General features: G+C 43.0%; 1 protein-coding gene across 1 annotated transcript; it reads left to right on the plus strand.

The window, feature by feature from the left end:
- The first annotated feature begins 1748 nt into the window (after nucleotides 1–1748).
- hoxb2a (homeobox B2a) lies at nucleotides 1749–4886 on the plus strand. The gene is made up of 2 exons (XM_061700281.1): nucleotides 1749–2329; nucleotides 3625–4886. Exons 1-2 carry the CDS (start codon nucleotides 1846–1848, stop codon nucleotides 4401–4403), a joined length of 1263 nt encoding a protein of 420 aa, XP_061556265.1. The 5' UTR covers nucleotides 1749–1845; the 3' UTR covers nucleotides 4404–4886.
- The last annotated feature ends 17879 nt before the right edge of the window (nucleotides 4887–22765 follow it).

Below are 22765 nucleotides of genomic sequence, written 5' to 3' on the forward strand. Positions count from 1 at the left end.
AATGCAAAAACAGAAACCGAAATGTAAATCTGATGTGTTCCCAAATCTGCTAGTACCAAAGAAAAACGTCTGCTTTCTACCAAAATCCGAGTGCTTGTGCATGTGCAGTCAAATCCAGCCTACTCTTTGCCTGCTTCTCAATGGCCCTCTCTCCCACACACATTTTTGCCTTTTCTGTTTTTTTTACCCTCAGATAAAGAGGTGAAGACATTTTGTATGCAAACAAGGTGGTAGGCTTCAAGTGTTATAGTTTATGCTCAATATAATATTAGAATAAAACATGCATGATACTTTCGCAGTGAATGTTTATAATACAGGGGGAAAGGGGGAGTTGATTGGAGGTTTTATTTAGGGAAAGAGGGGCTGCGTCAGGCTCTGCAGTCAGAGAAAGATTGATCACCGCCACCCACCCGGGGTTCCCTAGGCCTTTCCGAAATATCCTAGCGAGTCTTCAGTTCAATTTTTTTACAAAGTGTCACAATTTGTAAATTAATCAAATACTTTCCGAAATGTCCACTGATATCATGGCCACTGCCGTTAACTTAATGTGGCTGCTCATATTAAAGTGTTTTCTTTCTATACTGAACAGGGACGTCCGTGCATGTGCACACCCTTCATTTGCAGACCGACCTCGCGGTGAACTCCCTCAGTAAACACATCAAACATTTTTAACACACACTTCACACTGAGAAAGGGGGGGGGGGGGGGCTCTGTAACTCACTATGAACTATCGAAATATTTTGAGAAGATGCATGGATTCTAAAATCAAACACACATCTAGTAGATTTACCTTAAAAGAAAATTTAAAAAAACGAATTTGACTCGACTCAATTCGAACGTATACATCGGTTCCACATGATTAAAATGTGTTAAACTATCATATATTATTGGATTATTTTTCGAGGAAAAGAGTGGGAAATTACGGTATCAGTTTGTTACATTTTAATCATGTGCAATCGAAATAATAATATGTATTTCCAGTATAGGATAGTTTTACGCACTAATGATTCTAATGAAAACATAAAGCAAACATGATCCATTTACACACAAACATTTACCGTCTTTTTCACAGAATTAAATCTATAGCCACACTGCTGTCTGTCCAAAACGTAATCTAAAATAATCCCAACACGGTCACTAATTCGGTAATTCTCTGCCTCTGTCACACTTTCTAAGATTATTTTTACGAGATGTAGATCGTATTTTTGAAGGAGCGACGTTGTAAACGGTGTTGGCGGTCTTCGAAAGTGAACCGTCATCGGCCATATAGCAAACAAAATGTTCCAGCGATGCTCTATTGTTTGCGCCTCACCGAGCTGAGATGCACCCACAGGTCGCCTACACTGTCCACATGGCTACCGGTAGCCTTTAGGTTTTTTTCTCGCCTTTGAATCTAACCCCTGGCGTGACAAAACAATAGCAGCATTTTCTCTTATAGTACCATTTGCCACATTTTGTGCTCAATAATTATGCAGCTTCCCACAGTCAACGCCGCCGCCAGGCCTAGGCGTCTAATTGGTTGTTTTGTGTCACGTGATCAGGAATTGGCTGCATTTTCACCCCACAGTTCTTCAGTTTATCCTTCCCAGGTCCCCATACGCAAGTAATATCACCAATATACACAATTATTATATTGCCACACGCATTTACGCTATCGAGGCCGGAGCTTGCAAACTCGCGCTATTTTTTTATTTTTTTGTTTAATTTAAGCTGTTTCAGTGCTGTAGGAGTCTGCATGATTGTGTACGTGCGGTGCGTGTGTGTGAGTGTGTTTTGCATTTTATTTTTGGGAAGGGGTTGTTCGGGGGTCTCGTCGTTAGGCAGTGATATTGGTTTGAAGGAGCTATGAATTTTGAATTCGAACGTGAGATCGGTTTTATAAACAGCCAACCGTCGCTAGCAGAGTGCCTGACGTCCTTCCCTGCCGTCCTGGAGTCATTTCAAACTTCATCAATCAAGGAGTCGACAGTAATTCCGCCTCCCTTCGAGAACACCATCCCCAGCCTCAGCCCCTGCACAGCCAGCCAGCCAAGATCAGCTTCAAGGAACCAACAGAACCGGAGAACCTCTGTTAGCAATGGCCTCCAGACGCACCAGCGACTCCCCCAGCAGCCCTGCCCGCCTGGCCAGGCCCCCACCCCGAACGCATCCTCTACCGCAGGACCGCCGGCTCAGGAGTTCCCCTGGATGAAAGAGAAGAAGTCCTCCAAAAAATGCCCCAAAACTGCCAGCACCTCCGGCAGCGGTGGATCCACCGTCCAATCCGCCTCTTCGTCTCCGTCACCGACCGCCTCCGGGTACGCTTCTGCGGGCATCGAGTCACCCACAGGTCGGTGTAGCCTATGCTGGGGTGTGGGTATGTTTGTGGTTGGGCTGTGAGGGATGAGTTGCATGTGTTTAAATTGTCTGATTTCTCACCGCTTATCTCCACATCAAATATTGCATCAAATGTATAACATGGCATTGTCTCAAGCACAATGTTGAGTCCAATGTGCGTCTTGTCTATTGCGGTGATGCTGGATCAACGGGGGAGCCAATTTTACACCACCGCATTATGCTGTGCGCTGCCTTGCACGCTTTCATTCATTGGGCATTACATGGCCACATTTTAACTATATTTTAAGAGCGGTATTACGTTTTGCATTAAATAGGCCTACGATGCACGTAAAATGTCCCAAAATAAATGTGATGGAAATATGACACATCGTGCAACGTGAATGAATGTTATTATTTCGTAACAGATACTCCTCCAGGATATAACCAATTTTATGTTTAAGGTAGCCATATTGGATTCCGATATAATAATGGCGACAAAACATGGTGGGGTGGGGGTTGGGTGTACTATTGACACCAAGTAAAACGTGGATAGCCTTGAATCCTTTATGTGGTTTACTTCCAATTAAACCCCAAATGAATTTCATATTTCTTTGTTATATGAACACCCAAATAGTACGCTGATACGCGTTCGCACACACACGCACACGCACACGCACGCACATCCACACACACACACCCGCTACCCCCCCCCCCCCCTCCCCCTCCACCACCAACACACACACACACTGTCTTTGTCTGGACAAATTCGCGCGCATTGTTTGTATTGGTTTTAAGCGGTTATGATTTATTTTGAGATATACAAAATACTCACATTGCAACTTGCCTTTCCCCGCACTTTTCTCCGTATGCTTTGATTTATTTAATCTCATCTCTCCGGATCTGATTTCACACAGTCACTCACTGTTGGCGCACTGCCCTTAGAGGAGCCTTACCTGACATTATAATTTGTATTTGGCTCAACGATTCGCTTTATGCATTTTACCGTTATTTTTAACTTATTTTATTTTTATTTTTTTTATTAATTGCATATAGGCTCCGAGACAGTATTCAGCGGGCGCGTTTTATCATTAATTTGGGTGTTTCTTTTCATATAGAAGATCCGAGGGGGTTCGCCGCCTGAAGTTGGAACGGCTTATTTTGAAGGCTGGAAATTGTGCATTTAATAATATTTTAGTGGCTTCATGAAATCTCTGCGGAGATGATGATTTGACGCGCATTGTAATATTAAAAGCACGACGAAATCTATAGATGTAGATTTGTCCTTCATTTATCTGCTCTCTCGTTCAGATCCACATCAGGCTGGTCTGGACGTCGGAGGAGCGGGGTCCCGTCGGCTGCGCACCGCCTACACCAACACGCAACTACTGGAGCTGGAGAAGGAGTTTCACTTCAACAAGTATCTTTGCCGACCTAGACGAGTGGAGATTGCCGCACTTCTGGACTTGACCGAGCGGCAAGTTAAAGTTTGGTTCCAGAACCGGCGCATGAAACACAAGCGGCAGACGACGCACCACCGGGATGGGGGTGGCGATGGGGGAGGAGGATGCCAGGAATCCGGCGAGCCGAGTTGTATTGAGCCGCTCGAAGGGGCCGATGCTTCATCACCGTACTCAAGCCAGCCGCTTGAGGCATCTGGCACCGGGGAGTTATCAGTCGGCGAGGCGGGGAGCAGTAATCCATCTTCAGCCGCCCACACCCGTGACAGCGGGGACAATGTGCTTCCCACGCTGGTGGAAGGAGGCCTATTGACTCGCCCGGACCTGCCAACGCTGTCGAATGCATCTGGCTCCTGTGACTCTGCTGCCAAACATCCCTCCCCGGAGCCGTTGACCACTAAAAGCTCCACCGATAACACGAACATAAGGCTTCTCGAGCAGCCAGACTCTTCCATCCCCTCCTCTTCGGCCTCCGCTGAGCTCCCCGACCTGACGTTCTTTGACGGGGACTCCTGCATGTCACCCAGCCTTCAGAGTTCCCTGGACAGCCCGGTGGATTTTTCGGAAGAGGACTTCGACTTGTTCACAAGCACACTGTGCACCATGGACCTTCAGCATCTCAACTTCTGAGGGTTTAAATCATAATTAAAGCATATTAAACGAGGGCTCTCAGACAGAACCTATATTGTTGGGGGGAAACAAGGTAACATTCCTGAATTTATTTCAGATTGAAATTTCAAACTTTGATATTTAAATATATATTTTTCATCCCTTTGCCAGTATTATTTTGACACGCACCATACAGAGGTAAAAATACGGGCGATGACAAGATTTTTATCATTTAAATATCAAGTTTAACTTTTTTGTGCCCTCATTTTCAGGAATATGAACTTAGAATTAATATTTATTATTCATTAGAATTTTTAGAATGTGTGGATTTTTTGGATCCAAACTTCTCAGGAACTGCTTGGTACCGCTGGACTGCTCTTCGAAAATCTTAAAATGAAGAAATGAACAGCAAAAATCTCTTGCTGTGACCCAGAGAAGAGGGAAGGCGTTTTGATGATTTGAGTTTTAAACCCTAGTTAATTTATTCAGATTCTTTAAACAATGAGAAACAAATTATTTATTGTATACATATTTTCATAGTGGAATACTAATATGATAATAAAAATACAAATACATCTACGAAGTGGCTTGTGTTTTTTTTATTTCTACGGTGTCATTATATGGTCAAATAAAGTCATAATTGTAGACAAATATTTGCTAAATGTTTTTATTAACCTTTACAGTTTGTAAGATTTAGGTACAGTACTTATTAAACTATCGTATTATTATTATTATTATTATTATTATTATTATAATCCATCCATGTATTTTCTGTACCGCTTATCCTCACTGGGGTCGCGGGCGTGCTGGAGCATATCCGAGCTATCCTCGGGCGAGAGGCGGTGTACACCCTGAACTGGTCGGCAGCCAATCATAGGGCACATAGAAACAAACAACCATTTTCACTTACATTATCAACGGCGGGCAATTTAGAGTCTTCAATGGAACCTACCTCGCATGTTTTTGGGATGTGTGAGGCAACCGGAATACCTGGAGAAAACCACGCAGACACGGGGAGAACATGCAAAGTCCACACAGGCGCGGCCGGGATTTGAACCCCGGTCCTCAGAACTGTGAGGCAGATTTACTAACCAGTTGTCCACCGTTCCTCCATTATTATTATTATTAATAATAATGTTATTATTATAATTATTAATGGTAAAAGTGCTTTTTCATTTCACTAAATGCTTCTTCACTGAGAAGGTTTTATGGTTTTCTCACACTGCACAGTTCACATAGCTTGATAAATTTTAAAATCAGATTGAAGCAATTATAATAACAGGCTGTGGAACCGGTTTGTTCTAATTTTCTTATACTACAATGGGGGAAAAAAATCATTCTTATGATCATATACATTGGTTGCCGTTGATTATAATGAAGTAAACTGACATTAAAAAAATCCATTACGCTATAAAACGTGGGAATTTGCTGTGTTCTCTATACGCTTATAATAGTAGTAGTAATAGAGTGGTTAGACAATATATGTTATAATATAGTTTGTATTGTAATCATGGGTGGCATGCGTTGCTCGCCACGAGGTAGCAACATCTTGCAGCCTTTGAGAATCTAATGTTATGCAAACTTGGCTGCTGCCCTGCTGCAGAGTTAAAATGGCGCTGCAGACAAAGCAGGATGCAAACAATGAGCAATGGCAGCCATTACAGGACAAGCTGTGTGCGGGTGCGCGTGCGCCTGCGTGAGTGTTTGTGCTCGCGTGTGGGGGTGGGGAGAGCGAGATGGAGAGAAAACGTATTATCCTTGTTATTACTACTGGAATAGTATTGACTTACTTACTACTACTACTACTATGAGAACACTTCTACTCCCACCACCATCACCACCACCACCACTAATACTACTAAATAAAAAAAGTACTTCATTTTCAGTTGCACATGACTAAAATGTGGTAAACTGATGTAATTTCTCCCTCTTTTCCTAAAAAAATAATCATATGACACGTGCAACCGATGTCCATGTTCGAATTAAACATGACACGTGCAACCGATGTCCATGTTCGAATTAAGTAAATTCAATGCACTTTTTTTCCCCAGGGAAAGTACTTCCTTTTCAGTTGCACATGATTGAAATGTGGTCAACTGACATCATTTCCCCACTTTTCCTCGAATATAATCAACTAATACATGTTAGTTTAATGCATTTTAATCATATGCAACCAATGTACATGTTCGAATAAAGTAAATTCAAAGGATGTTTTGTCAGTGTAGTACTACTACTACTACTACGACTATAATAATAATAATAATGATAATAATAATGACAGGGAATTGTGTAATTCCTTACACACTGAGTTATCTGAGTATACCCAGCTTTAGGATGATATATTTGAATAGGACAACAATATACAAGACCAGGAAAGAATGTACGTGTTCGAATAAAGTAAATTCAAATGAGGTTTTGTCAGTGTACGACTACTACTGCTACGAATATAATAATAATAATAATAGTGGCAGCACGGTGGACGACTGGTTAACACATCTGCCTCACAGTTCTGAGGACTGGGGTTCAAATTCCAGTGTGTGGAGTTTGCATGTTTTTCAAATGCTTGCGTAGGTTTTCCCCAGGTACTCCACATCCCAAAAACATGGGTGGTAGTTTGATTGAAGATTCTAAATTGCCCATAGGTGTGATGTGAGTGTGAATGGTTGTTTGTTTATATGTATGTACCCTACAATTGGCTGGCGACCAGTTCAGGGTGTACACCGCCTCTCACCCGAAGATAGCTGCAATAGGCTCCAGAACGCCCGTGACTCTAGCGAGGATAAGCGGTACAGAAAATGGATGGATGGATGGATGGATAATAATAATAATAATAATAATAATAATAGACAATTGTGTTATTCATTGCACCCTGAGTTATCTGAGTATGTCCAGCTATAGGATGATATATTTGAAGTGAATACAAAGCATCAGAACAACAAGAGACAAGACAAGGAAGTACAGTCAGAAACTATTTAAAATATTTGTACATCATTTGTATATGTCAGAACATTAAGTGTTTCTGTTCAGCTACACAATGTTGGATTTGTTGAATTTTCCTTTAAAGGATTATGATCAGTATAACAAATTATATATAAAAATTCAGTTTACAATCCAGTAGCCTGACTAAGAACATAACACAGACCATGAAATTTAAAGATAATAATACAAAGCAGATGTTGAGGCTTACTCCGATTTCTCTGTGATACTGCACTATATAGTGATGAAACGTTTGATGTAAAGAAGGGAACATTTTAAAACATGACATAAATTTGCCACATTTTAATCATGTTCAACCAATGTATATGTTCAAATTAAGTGAATTCAAAGGACTGTTTTTTTTTTCAGTGCAACTAGCCAACTAGTACAAAGTACCGTAGATAATTATATAATGATTTGGTAATCTAAGATATTACAAAGCAGTAGAGCTCAATATGCGTTCATTATTTCGCAAAGGGTCACTGTTGCTGTTCTTACCTGATGTATATGCATACATATCTCACTTTACAAATGGTTCCATGCGAGTGTGTGTGTGTGTGTGTGAGAGAGAGAGAGAGAGAGAGAGAGAGAGAGAAAGATTGGTTATGTGTGTTTCAATAATCTTGCTCTTCTGGCTGTCACCGTCTGTCGGCTGGCTGCCATGCTATAATATGTAGTCCTTTATCTCTTGTACCACAGTCATCCTCACTATTATGATTTCAGCCTGGGTGTGTGCTCTGACATAACTCAGGTGTGACAGATAACCCACTTAACAGGGGTGGCAAAAATAAGTGAACAGTGTATTTTTCTCATCCGCAGTGTCAAGAGGAAACTTTCGACACTCAGACATGGAAAGATTTTGGCCGAAATACTTGATTAAATCTGTCAATCAAAGTTAATCAATGTTGGGACGACTGAAAAGCAATCTTGATTGGCTGGTCATACTGGCAAGCTGCACTGGTCAAAGCACTGCACCACCACTTTTATAATAATCACCTTCTATAACTGCCATGAAAATTGGTTAAATGTATATATTGTAAATACTTAAGATTTATTATTTCTTGATCATGTTTTCCATCCTTTGAGCCAAAAACTAATAATGGGGTTGAGGACTCAAAATTATTACAAAATTACATCAACAGTGTTGATCAAAATTATACTGAAAAGCAAAGACCTTTGAATTTACTTAATTTGAACATGTATGTTGTTGGCAAATAATGTGGTAAAATGAAAATTTTTGAGAAGAAGATGGCTATATATATATGTATATATATATATATATGTATACTTTTTTTTTTTTTTTTTTTAAACCTGTCCTGTTCAGCTTCATGGCCTTCCAGATACTGGATCTGTATGCCTTTGTGCTGGAACAGTTTGGCTGTGCAACAGGGGAGTTTGAAATACTCTCTCTGCTTGTTTTTTAAAAAATATTTTTAATTATTCTTATGTTTATTGAAAATGCAGCCGGACATAAAAGGGTTTTAGGGGACAGACAGAGGGATAGAGTGGACAAGGGGACTATGGGTGAGAACCACAGCAGAACAATAGCGAGGCAGTCTAGATATTTGAACACAAGTAACATGACAACAGTCATTTGTTGATTGGGGGGTGGGACAACCCAGGGGGGACAACCAGGTGAGGACATGTAATAACTAACCAAGAGAACAAGATAAGAGAGGACAGAAAAGGGCAGGCCAGAATGTGAGAAAATGAGCAAGGCAGTGCTCCAGATGAATGGTACAGTGGGATTCTTTTCTGGTGTCTAAAGACCCGCAACAACCTGTGTTTTGATGTTTGTATAACCTGTGTTGTTAGTGATCCCAGCACAAGTAATTGCTTATGCCTTTTTTTATGCATATGCGTATTAGTGAATGAACACCATATCCCATGCATGTTACTTAACTGGAATTGCTGAGTCGGCACATCGAGGAAGGGTGAGCCACCACCCCCTACAAGGGTTGGGCCGAGTCAGAGAGCACGTGCAGAAGGGGACCCAACCAGAGGGACGCCACCTACCACCCATGACCCAAGGAGGTCCCGAGCCCTACCGAAGCGCCCTGACCAAACTGTCCCAAAGGGAGGGGCACGGGCACCGGACCACCTCCCCCATGCTCCCATGCACCCCCCCTCCTCCGTGGCCCGACAACCAAAGGGGGGGTGGGGGGAGCGCAGGGTCCAGGAGTCAAGCTAAGAGCAATGTGGAAACCCATCACCCAGCCTATTACTATCATTACCAGGTCCCCGACTGGCAACCGTTATCCCTGTACTGTGATTGTGCGTGGTGGGATGTAGTGCATTAAAATTGGATAAACTGGTATGGGCGAGGCGAGACGGTCACAGGAGAGTACTGACCCGCAACTGTTACCCCCACCCAGGCCAACCAGCACCCCAAGGATGTGCTAATGTATGTAGTGCATTAAAAGTCCGCGGGAGAAAGGCATGGCGGGCCAGAGAGCAGTGCGGAGTGCAGGGACACCTGGCCGAGTGTCCTCCCCAGCCCGATCCTGCCCTCCCCCCACAGACGGGTGTATGATACATTAAAACTGGTGGACCGGCAGAGCAGTGAAGTTTGGGGAGGTGGGGAGCTTTAGCAGGGACACCCAGACTTCCCTCTCGCCAGCCACTTCATCCAGCTCTTCCTGGGGGATCCCAAGGGGTTCCCATGCCAGCTGAAGGATGTAGTCACTCCAGTGTGTCCTGGGTTGTCCCCGGGGTCTCCTCCCGGTGGGACGTGCGCACTTGTATAAGGGATTTTGTTCTTTCGGTCACGACCCACAGCTCGTGACCATAGGTCAGGGTAGGAACGGAGATCGACCGGAAAATCGAGCGCTTCGCCTTTCAGTTTAACTCCTTCTTTACCACAACGGATCGATACAAAGTCCGCATCACTGCAGATGCTGCACCGATCCGCCTGTCGATCTCTCGTTCCATTCTTCCCTCACTCGTGACCAAGAACCCAAGATACTTGAACTCCTCCACTTGGGGCAGGATCTCTCCCCCGACCTGGAGAGGGCATGCCACCCTTTTCCGACTGAGGACCATGGTCTCAGATTTGGAGGACCTGATTCTCATCCCAGCCGCTTCACACTCAATTGCGAACTGCTCCAGTGAGAGTTGGAGGTCATGGCTTGATGAAGCCAACAGAACCATGGTCCACTCCTGACGCCATGTCCCCCACTCGGACTCCATGTCCCCCTCCCCCGGAACATGAGCAAAGTTCTGTCGGAGGTGGGAGTTGAAACTCCTTCTGACAGGCGATTCCGCCAGACGTTTGGGCCTGCCACATCTTCCCCCACGATCGAAGCCAACTCACCACCAGGTGGTGATCAGTTGATAGCTGCGCCCCTCTCTTCACCCGAGTGTCCAAGACAAGCGGCCGCAAGTCCGATGACACGACCACAAAGTTGATCATCGAACTGCGACCTAGGGTGTCCTGGTGCCAGGTGAATGTGTGGATTACCCTTATGCTTGAACATGGTGTTCGTTATGGACAATCCGTGATGAGCACAGAAGTGCCTCCCAATCACGCCCTTATAGGTCTGACTGTCATTGCTCACGTGAGCATTGAAGTCCCCCAGCAGAAAGATGCAGTCCCCAGCGGGAGCGCTCTCCAGCGCCCCCTCCGAGAACTCCAAAAAGGGTGGGTACTCTGAACTGCTGTTTGGTGAATAGGCACAAACAACAGCCAGGACTCGTCCCCCCACCCGAAGGCGGAGGGAGGCTACCCTCTTGTCCACCGGGGTGAACCCCATCGTACAGGCGCCGAGCCTGGGAGCAAGAAGTATACCCACACCTGCTCAGCGCCTCTCACCGCGGGCAACTCCAGAGTGGAAGAGACTCCAACCCCTCTTGAGAGGACTGGTTCCAGAGCCCAAGCTGTGCGTGGAGGCCAGTCCGACTATATCTAGTCGGAACTTCTCAACCTCACACACCAGCTCGGGCTCCTTCCCTGCCAGAGAGGTCTCATTCCACGTGCCTACAGCCAGCTTCTGTAGCCGGGGATCGGATCGCCAAGGTCCCTGCCTTCGGCCACCGCCCAGCTTGCACTGCACCCGACCCCTATGGCCCCTCCCACAGGTGGTGAGCCCATGGGAAGGGGGACCCATGTTACCCTTTCGGGCTGTGCCGGGCCCCATGGGCGCAGACGCTCGCATTCAAGCCCCACCTCCAGGCCTGGCTCCAGAGGGGGACCCCGGTGACCCGCGTCCGGGCAAGGGAAACCAGTGTAAATTTTTTTGTCGTCATCATAAGGGGTCTTAGAGCCGTGGTTTGTCTGGTCCCTCACCTAGGACCTGTTTGCCATGGGTGACCCTGCCAGGGGCATAATGCCCCAGACAACTTAGCTCCTAGGATCATTGGGACACACAAACCCCTCCACCACGATAAGGTGAGGGCTCAAGGAGGGGACTTTTCAAATGTGTAAAATACAAATTTGCAAGTAAAGTCAACTTGAGTTTCCTATTTCACTGGGCAATCTTTCAGTCTTTGAGAATAGTTACTTATTTGAATTCTTAAATTGTTTTTTATGAGTAGATGATACTTCCTTTTCAAAAATATCTACTTTACCCATTTTAAAAATGATTTTCTTGTTTTTTCTACATTTAATTGGCTTTTTGGGAGCGGCACGGTGACCGACTGGTTAGAGCGTCTGCCTCACAGTTCTGAGGACCCGGGTTCAATCCCCGGCCCCACGTGTGTGGAGTTTGCATGTTCTCCCCGTGCCTGCGTGGGTTTTCTCCGGGCACTCCGGTTTCCTCCCACATCCCAAAAACATGCATGGTAGGTTAATTGACAAATTTAAATTGCCCGTAGGTGTGACTTTAAGTGCGAATGGTTGTTTGTTTATATGTGCCTTGCGATTGGCTGGCAACCAGTTCAAGAGCAAAACATTGGACTATTTTGTGCAGGGTAAAATACAATCTCAAGACAATCAGGTATTCTAGAGTGAAGTTAAAGCTTGGTCTCAGTTGCAGGTCATGGGTCTTGCAACAGGACAACAAGCCAAAACATGCAGCTAAAAACACCCAAGAATGGTTAAGAGCAAAACATTGGAGTATTCTGAAGTGTCCTTCTTTGAGTCCTGATCTAAATCCTATTGAACATCTGTGGAAGGAGCTGAAACATGACGTCTGGAGAAAGCACCTCTCAAACCTGAGACAACTGGACCAATTTGCTCATGAAGAGTGGGCCAAAATAGCTGCTTTACAGGTGCAGAAGTCCAAAGTTGAAAGTTACAAAAATCGTTTGGCTGCAGTGATTGCAGCCTGAAAATGTTGTGCAACATAATATTAAGGGTACCATCATTTTTGTCCAGGCCTGTTTCATGAGGTTTTTAGAAAAAACATATAATTCTGTTGAACCACAATTCAAAAGCAATGCCTGATTTTCATTGGTTAATTTTCTCTTTTTTTTGTTTATCATTACTTTTGTCAAATTGAAGTTATTTGTGACCACTTTTTTTTCTTTCATTAAAAGATGGGTACACACACACACACACATACACATGCACAGTTTACCATTTACTGTTTACACTATTACCTTTTAGTCCTTTATAAATTATTTTCACCAAAGTAGATAAGATGTCAAATTACAGCTTGGGCCTCAATTGTGTTGTCCTTTAAAATAGGAGATTCAGTTCGGATATAGAACGCTACTACGCAAAATATAAAAGCAACATTTTGCGAGTACCGTATTTTCACGACTATAGGGCGCACCGTATTAAAAGGCGCAGTCTCAGTTACGGGGTCTATTTCTGTATTTAACACGTACATATGGCGCACCGTATTATTAGGCGCAGGCTTGGTAAAACGCTAGCTTAAAACATACGGTAGCATGCATGGACGCTAAAACAATGTTTTAAAGATGGCAACGGGAGCAAAACTGAGTTCGGTTGTACTTTATTGAAGTATTTAACAATGTACTCACGTTATTTTTTGATCAACCCTTATCCACAAATCCATCAAAGTCCTCATCTTCTGTATCCGAAATGAACAGCTGGGCAAGTTCTCAATCAAACACACCAGGTTCGAGTCAGTCTCGTTGCTGTGCGAAAGCTCGAACAACAGTGCAAGCAGACACGTTAGCCCCAGTATCCACAATCCATTCACAAATTGTGGCGTAACTCGCCCAGCGCTGTCTCCTTGTCTTAGTAAAGCTGTGTTCGCCATCTGTCATCCATGGCTCCCACGCCGCTCACTTCACTTTGAACGCCCTGTTTACACGGATGTCCAGCGGTTCGTCATGCCTCCCGGAATAATGGCAAGCCCCGAGTTATTGCACTCAGTCGAATGGTGACTTGAGACGCTTATCCCGGCTGTTCTTTGCTCATTAATCCAAGGTGGCCCGAGTTGGAAGACTAACTCGGGCCACCTTGCCTTGTTTCCGCGTTTTGTTTTTCTTTTTTTTCCCGCGGAAACTCAGCTTTGTCTTCTTGACTTGGCGAAGCTCGTTTTCCTGCTTCCTCCACTTGCGAACCATGGATTCGTTGATCTTGAATTCTCTCGCGGCTGCTCGAGTCCCATGTTCCTCCGCGTAACTGATACCTTGCAGTTTAAACTGTGCTTCGTAAGCGTGTCTCTTAGGTAGGTGACATTTTCGGGGGTCCTTAGCCAAACCGATGTTGTTTTGCACAATGCACACCCGGGAAATGCTCCCAGTCAGTCAAGCTGTATATATATATGTTTTAAAAAAACCACCCCGGCGCTATATACCTACTGTGGGCGTGGCTTTAGCGTCCTACTTCATGCACCCTTCTCCTGTCCTCAACCACGTCCACTTTTCCTCTGAGTAAGCAGCGTGTCGACAGGAAATGCTAAAAAAAAAGAAAAAAAAAGAACAGAAAAAAAACACCCCGCCGCTATATACCTACTGGGGGCATGGCTTTAGCGTCCTACTTCACGCACCCTGCCCCGGTCCTCAGCCACGTCTGCTTTTCCTCTGTGTAAGGTAGGAAATGTAAAAATTCAAGATTTTCATTCAGTCTCTTCCAAACAGCTCCTCCCTTCTTCCTGTACAGACTTAATAGGAAAGAATATTAATATGAATATAATATTGGAATGAAAGTACACATTTTCCCACAAACCCTAGGTACTGGTGCACGCTCATACAATGTGAAATAATTTTTTCATTGTCTTTATTCCAATATGTATAATGCGCTGTATTGACTTTTGACCGTTTTACGTGTTTTTTTTTTTTGGGGGGGGCACATTATACATGAGAAATTACAGTATTTGTTTTTCAAAATGTCTACTAATTGTTTGCTACTGGTAGCTGGCCATTACTAATTTATAGGTATACTATTATATCCAGAAAAACAGTCACCAGATTTGGAGGTACACCAAAATCATGTTTTCTCATTGTTTTGCGCAAGATAATCCTTATTCTTTTCAGATTATGTTGGGAAATCCCTTTACCACCACATTTTTTAAATTTTAAATTCAGATGAGATTTTCTGTGGTTCTGACAAAATGTTCCTCGATTTCGGTGTTGAAAAATCACACGTTTATAGGATTCGGACACGATGAAACTGTATGGACGTGATTCACTAATATTATTATTCTTGTTTTCTGTAAAGTTTGAAGAAAATTATGACGATGCGTTTGCCCTCTGTTTGACCCGGAAAATGAGATGGCTTGAGCAGACACCATTGAAATATCTGAAAATGGCCTGTTTAAACATTTCATTTTCAACTATTAAGACATTTAAGACAATTTCTGGGCAAGAAAACGGGGGCCAATTTGCGATTAAAAAGTGGCAGAAAGTCCTTGATCCTTATTTGATTCTTACAAAGTACGGCTCATTTTATTCATTATTTATTTATTATTATTATAATAATAATTATTATTATTTATTTATTTATTATTAGCATTATTTATTTATTACTTATTATTTATTTATTCACTCCTCTATGCAATTATGTAGTTTATTTTGATGCAGATTTCTTGAAATTTTTAGTTACATACCATAATGTCTTGTGTATAATGCGCACCTATTTTTAATACGCACCCCCAAAGTTGACCTCAAAATTCTGGAAAACTCTTTTGCCTATGTATAATGCATTTTACAATGCATGATTTTGCTTCTACCCATATGATCAAAACATGAAGTATTTTCTGTATTAGTGTTTTCAAAGAAATATTCTGAAGTTAAGCACTTTATTTGAACACGTAATACTTTCTTTTTATTTACTTCCTCTTATTTTGAAATTCACAGCCCTACTTTTCCATCCATCCATCCACCCATTTTCTACCGCTTATCCGGGTCGGGTCGCGGGGGCAGTAGCTTCAGCAGGGAAGCCCAGACTTCCCTCTCCCCAGCCACTTCATCCAGCTCTTCCGGGGGGATCCCAAGGCGTTCCCAGGCCAGCCGAAGGACGTAGTCTCTCCAGCGTGTCCTGGGTCGTCCCCGGGGTCTCCTCCCGGTGGGAGGTGCCCGGAACACCTCACCAGGGAGGTGTCCGGGAGGCATCCAAATCAGATGCCCCAGCCACCTCATCTGGCTCCTCTCGAGGTGAAGGAGCAGCGGCTCTACTCCGAGATCCTCCCGGATGACCGAGCTTCTCACCCTATCTCTAAGGGAGAGCCCAGACACCCTGCGGAGGAAACTCATTTCGGCCGCTTGTATCCAGGATCTTGTTCTTTCGGTCACGACCCACAGCTTATGACCATAGGTGAGGGTAGGAACGAAGATCGACCAGTAAATTGAGAGCTTCGCCTTTCGGCTTAGCTCCTTCTTTACCACAACGGACCGATACAAAGTCCGCATCACTGCAGACGCTGCACCAATCCGCCTGTCGATCTCACGTTCCATTCTTCCCTCACTCGTGAACAACACCCCGAGATTCTTGAACTCTTCCACTTGGGGCAGGATCTCATCCCCGACCTGGAGAGGGCATGCCACCCTTTTCCGACTGAGGACCTTGGTCTCAGATTTAGAGGTGCTGATTCTCATCCCAGCCGCTTCACACTCGGCTGCGAACTGCTCCAGTGAGAGTTGGAGGTCACGGCTTGATGAAGCCAATAGAACCACATCATCAGCAAAAAGCAGAGATGCAATACTCAGGCCACCAAACCGGACCCCCTCTACGCCTCGGCTGCGCCTAGAAATTCTCTCCATAAAAGTTATGAACAGAATCGGCGACAAAGGGAGTCCAACCCTCACCGGGAACCAGTCTGACTTACTGGATATGGGGACCAAACTCTGACTCCGGTCGTACAGGGGCCGAACAGCCCGTATCAGGGGGTTCGGTACCCCGTATTCCAGAAGCATCCTCCACAGGACTCCCCAAGTGACACGGTCGAACACCTTCTCCAAGTCCACAAAACACATGTATACTGTGTAAAAGGATGACGTGCTGTGGCAACCCCTAAGGGGACGAGCTGAAAGAAAAAGAATAATAATAATTTATTGGCCTCAACAATTTCCGTTTTCATATACAAATTTTAAAGGCCTTTTTCTTTAATCCATAATCTAAATATAAACCTTGAATTACACCATAAATCTTCTGTGCCGTGCCTGCAATGACCACAAGTGACGTCCATGGGTCATAACTCTTTCATCCTGTAAACGTGACACCTCTTCATAATTAGTAGTGATGTTACGAGGTGGGCGGCACGGTGGACGACTGGTTAGAGCGTCTGCCTCACAGATCTGAGGACCTGGGTTCAAACCCCGGCCCCGCCTGTGTGGAGTTTGCATGTTCTCTCCGTGCCTGCGTGGGTTTTCTCCGGGTACTCCGGTTTCCTCCCACATCCCTAAAACATGCATGGTAGGTTAATTGAAGACTCCAAATTGCCCGTAGGTGTGAATGTGAGTGTGAATGGTTCTTTGTTTGTATGTGCCCTGCGATTGGCTGGCAACCAGTTCAGGGTGTACCCCGCCTCCTGCCCGATTAAAGGCTGGATAGGCTCCAGCACGCCCGCGGCCCTAGTGAGGAGAAGCTCGGAAAATGGATGAATGGATGGATGGATGGGAAGGTATTTATTGTGTTCCAAGAAAGTAAGGTACATTAAACCCTCACTGGGAGAGGAAAATTACTGTACCCCAATTGACATAATCTTGCTCTTGAATTAATCACTTAAAAAAAATGTTGTTAAAAATGCTGTTATTTCTAAATAAGCACTTTCTAAGTGCTCTGCTCGCTGAAGCCCATGTCATTTTCCGAAAGTGACAGAAAAACCCTATACAACCTGCCATAACAGTGACGATGAACATTTTACGCACAGAGTACGTTCAAAAATAATATATTTTAAACTTTATGTCAGGAAATTACTTGGTCAAACATTGTTTTGTAATACATAGTCATTCAAAAGAGCCAGTAAGATGTAAAAATTCATTCATCCATCCATCCATTTTCTGAGCTGCTTCTCCTCACTAGGGTCATGGGCATGCTGGAACCTATCCCAGCTATCATCGGGCAGGAGGCCTGGTACACCCAGAACTGGTTGCCAGCCAATCGCAGGGCACATACAAACAAACAACCATTCGCACTCACATTCACACCTACGGGCAATTTAGAGTTGTCAATTAACCTACCATGCATGTTTTTTGGGATGTGGGAGGAAACTGGAGTGCCCGGTGAAAACCCACGCAGGCACGGGGAGAACATGCATTGAACCCCGGTCCTCAGAACTGTGAAGCAGACGTTCTAACCAGTCGGGCACCGTGCCGCCAATATAAAAATTCAACGCATCACATTTGTGGTTAAGATACAGCTGCCTGTGATTATACAAATGGCCAGCAGGTGGTTTAGTGTGCACATGAAGCATCAAGAAATGAACCATGACTCGAACCAATGGCTGAAGTGTAACGATGATTCATGAAGTATTTGTATTTTTTTAAAGTTAATTAAAAAAAAAAAAAAAAAAACATACAATAAACAGATTAGCACCGTGACCATACATATCCTTATTGTACAAAAGGTTTATGTTTGTTTTTTACCCTCTCAATTTCTTTGTATATTTGTATTTCCGGCAAAAAATATTTTTTTTAAATGATAAAAATGTATGTGTTAACAAAGGTGCACAAATTCTAAGGGCACTGAGTGGATCGCAACTGGACTGCAACCAGAATAGTGATCGATTTTCAGTGCCCTGAGAATGAAATTACCACAATGAATAAGAATATTCACAGGAAAGTCGCACAAATAAATATGAACCTGCTGATTTACATATATTTTGTTCACTGACGTTCAGAAAATTCTTGCAACAAGATCGCATCATATTATGTAGCTTCAACATTTCAAAAATATAAAATAAAAATTGTTTTTAGTCATATGGTACCAATTATAAGACCCAATTTTATTTCTTGAATCCAAATAATTCTTATCCAGATATTTACAAAGTAGCCTGAATTTCACCCATAAAATTAGTGAACATAAACCAATACATCCAGATATTTAGTCAATACGAATCAGTTTAATCTAGATAATTAGTTAACAGAAATCAATTTCATCTACATAATTAGTAAATATAAATGAATTTAATCTAATTAATAAGTAAATCTAAATCACTCAGATATTTGGTAATCAAATTACTATTTTCAGATACCTAGTAAATATAGTACTAATCAATTTTCCCTGTAAAATCTATTTTGACTTACTCAAAATTCGCTATATTTTTATTCACTCATTCATCTTCCGTTCTGCTTATCCTCACTAGCGTCGCAGGCGTGCTGAAGCCTATCCCAGCTATCTTCGGGCGAGAGGCTGGGTACACCCTGAACTGGTCGCCAACCAATCGCAGGGCACATATAAACAATCAAGCATTCGCACTCACATTCACACCTACGGGCAATTTAGAGTCTTCAATTAACCTACCATGCATGTTTTTGGGATGTGGGAGGAAACCGGAGTGCCCGGAGAAAATAAAGAGACCAACATGCAAACTCCACACAGGCGGGGGCGGGATTTGAACTCCGGTCTGAACTGTGTGGCAGATCTGCTAACCAGTCGTCCACCGTGCCGCTCACCATGGTGGTAAAAGAGGGAAGCTATTTTTCTGCACAACACTCCATAAAAGTCGTCCACCATTACGCTAAAGCTGACCCTGAAATATCAATAGCTCCATATTACCCCCAGTACAGTTGTGATTTATTTTTAGTTTGTGAATGCTACAGTTCATTCATTCATCATCTTCCGTTCCGTTTATTCTTACTGTGGTCCCGGGCAATCAATGCGACTGTTTGTTAAAAAAATAAAAAATAAATAAAAAATAAAAAATAAGTCTTGCTCTGAGGAGACGAGACGAGCCAGCACGCTCTGCGTCATAAACGATACGGCTTCTGATTGGCCGATCTAAACGTCATATCCTACAGATCTTACAAATTAAAATATTTCATAACACATTAATCAGGGAAAGCGTTATTTCAACACAAGAATCAACAAATATAAGACATATTTACATTATAAATATATATCTTTGTACTATACAGTGCTTGAGTGACCCTTACTATTGTACTTTATGGCTGCTGGTCAATGCTATATTTTATTTTGATATGGCCAAAAACCAGTTCATTTTCAAAGAGTTAAAGACATGCTCATACCTCAAACGCCGTGCACGCATCCAGGTCAAATAACATCGCATAAACATTATGTCACATCCATTCACACACCATACTGAAATGCATACCAAAAATATACTCAAATCCTTTCACACATCAATCTCATATGCTCTTATACATGCTTGTGAAAACACTTTTTTTTCTTTTATTTCTTTTCTTTTATTTATTTAAAGATAGATAGTAGATTGATAGAGATAGATAGATAGATAGATAGATAGATGGATAGATGGATAGATGGATAGATAGATAGATAGATAGATAGATAGATAGATAGATAGATAGATAGATAGATAGATAGATAGATAGATAGATAGATGTCAAAATTTGCTCAGGCAGCACGGTGAACGACTGGTGAGCACACAGGTGTCAAACTGGTGGCCGGGCCGCCACGTCATTTTATGTGGTCCGCGATAGTGTGCATCGACTTTGTGTTTCTTGCTAAAATACAAAATTTCAAATTGTCTCCACTTTTAAAAATATGGAGATATTGCAAGCATTTTTTGTTATCAACCCACTTTTAAAATAAAATTGATTCATACTGCAGCTGAAGTTTTTTTACTGGCTTTTGATTTCAAAAGTAATTATCCAATAATTTGTGTATATGTAATAATATGAGGCAATCATACATTCATATGAGTTTGCAGCCATAACGGGCCTCCGAGTGGAACGATAACTGCGATGTGGCCCGTGACAAAAATGAGTTTTGACTCACCTGGTTATCACATCTGCCTCACAGTTCTGAGGACTGGGGTTCAAATCCCAGGCCCCACCTGTGTGGAGTTTGCATGTTCTCCCCGTGCCTGTGTGGGTTTTCTCCGGGTACTACAGTTTCCTCCCACATCCCAAAAACACGAGTGGTAGGTTGATTGAAGAAATTGCTCGTAGGTGTGAATGTGAGTGCAAATGGATGTTTGTTTCTATGTGCCCTGCGATTGGCTGGCAACCAGTTCAGCGTGTACCCCACCTCTCGCCTGAAGATAGCTGGGATAGGCTCCAGCATGCCCACGACCCTAGTGAGGATAAGCGGTACAGAAGATGAATGAATGAAAATTTGGTCAATTTAATATTTTTTCCCAAATCAAAATTTTATTTTTTATTTTTTTTTAATTGACAATATAAAGTGTTGAAAATAATTCTCTCTTCAACGATGCAATGTTAATGACTCAACAAACATGCTGTTTTTTTGGTTTCCTGAAAAGTGATTTTGGAGATGAGAGGACATAGCCCAAAGACTGCAATACACAGTATTATTTTATACTGTGTAGCGCTGTTATCATGTTTTTTTTACTTACTTTATACATTGTCACCTTTTGTTGGCATCAGAATAATGATAATTATATTTCATTATTGAAATTGTCGTGGGTGTGGAATCGTATTATACTAATAAAAGTTCTGTATATTTTAACCGGCGGCACTGTGCACGACTGGTTAGAGCATCTGCCTCACAGTTCTGAGGACCGGGGTTTAATCCCCGGCCCCACCTGTGTGGAGTTTGCATGTTCTCCCCGTGTCTGCATGGGTTTTCTCCGGGCACTCCGGTTTCCTCCCACATCCCAAAAACAGGTGTGAATGTGAGTGTGAATGGTTGTTTGTTTGTATGTGCCCTGCGATTGGTTGGCAACCCGTTCAGGGTGTACCACGTCCTCCTGTCCGATGATAGCTGGGATAGGCTCCAGCACGCCCGCGACCCTAGTGAGGAAAAGCGACTCAGAAAATGGATGGATGTATGGATATATTTTAACAACGTTAAAACGTGGACAGATTATAAGGAACCCTTTCCCAGACAATGCACACCAGTCCTCCATGACCCGCTGCGCACTCAATAAAAAGTTTAGCAAAGTAGTCAAAAACCATTCATTTCCATTTTCAACACCGCTTATCCTGGTTAGGGTCGCGGGGCGCTGGAGCCTATCCCAGCTGACTACGGGCGAAAGGCAGACTACACCCTGAACTGGTCGCCAGTCAGTCACAGGGCACATATAGACACGGACAACCATTCGCACTCACATTCACACCGTCACTGAGTGGGAACTGAACCCAAGCTGCCCGCACCAAACTCAGGCGAGTGTACCACTACACCATCAGTGACAGTCAAAAAACAATTAATGCAATATATATCGTACTGAAGGACAGCACTCGTGACTATATTAAGTTATAATTTACTTTAGTATGGATATAAATATTTCAACACAATAGTTTTAAATATTCTTTCTCTCCAAACAGGCATTTTGATGGCAACCAGAAGCTGGTCAGGTAGCGATTCATTTTTCATGGCTGTATGGATGCCTACAGTCAGAATATCATATACAGTACCTACAGTGCTTATCCAACAACAGAGCGTCAAGTGCCTTGTCATTACTTTTAGGAGGGATAGAGAACTTTGTCTGTATGGATTCCATGTCATCTGCAAAGGTTGAATTGAGGAAAGTGGATCCTTAGTTTAATTTGCTGTATTTGATCAGTTTCTGACAATGTTGCATTTTTTGGGGGTACAATAATGCTCTTAGGGTAACAATAGTTAAAAAAAACATCCACCCTATTAACCATACCGCTTTGTTCAGTGTTGCAGTGAACTGGAACCTATCACAGCTCTAAAAACTAAGACTCCAAAAAAGGAAACAAATATATTTTCTGATATATAAAGTCTACACAACCACTGGTCAAATACCAGGTGCGAATAAAAAACCAAAACAAAACAAAAAGACAGAGAAAATGTGTTGTCCCATTGTTAAGAGGATGTGGAGACTCGTACAAGCACACTTAATTTTACAGATTGTGTCAAAAAAAGTATTAATCACTTTTTCAAGGGTTGTTCTTGCTAATTTTTAATAACAAAGCTGGATTCTATA

This window comes from Phycodurus eques, chromosome 16 (genome assembly GCF_024500275.1).
Source record: "Phycodurus eques isolate BA_2022a chromosome 16, UOR_Pequ_1.1, whole genome shotgun sequence".
NCBI classification, from domain to species: domain Eukaryota; kingdom Metazoa; phylum Chordata; class Actinopteri; order Syngnathiformes; family Syngnathidae; genus Phycodurus; species Phycodurus eques.

Excerpts from the sequence above, each read along its gene's own strand:
- hoxb2a (XM_061700281.1), top strand. The coding sequence starts at position 1,846 with ATGAATTTTGAATTCGAACGTGAGATCGGTTTTATAAACAGCCAACCG. Across the intron at positions 2,330-3,624 it reads GGGCATCGAGTCACCCACAG|ATCCACATCAGGCTGGTCTG; the intron begins GTCGGTGTAGCC and ends TCTCTCGTTCAG.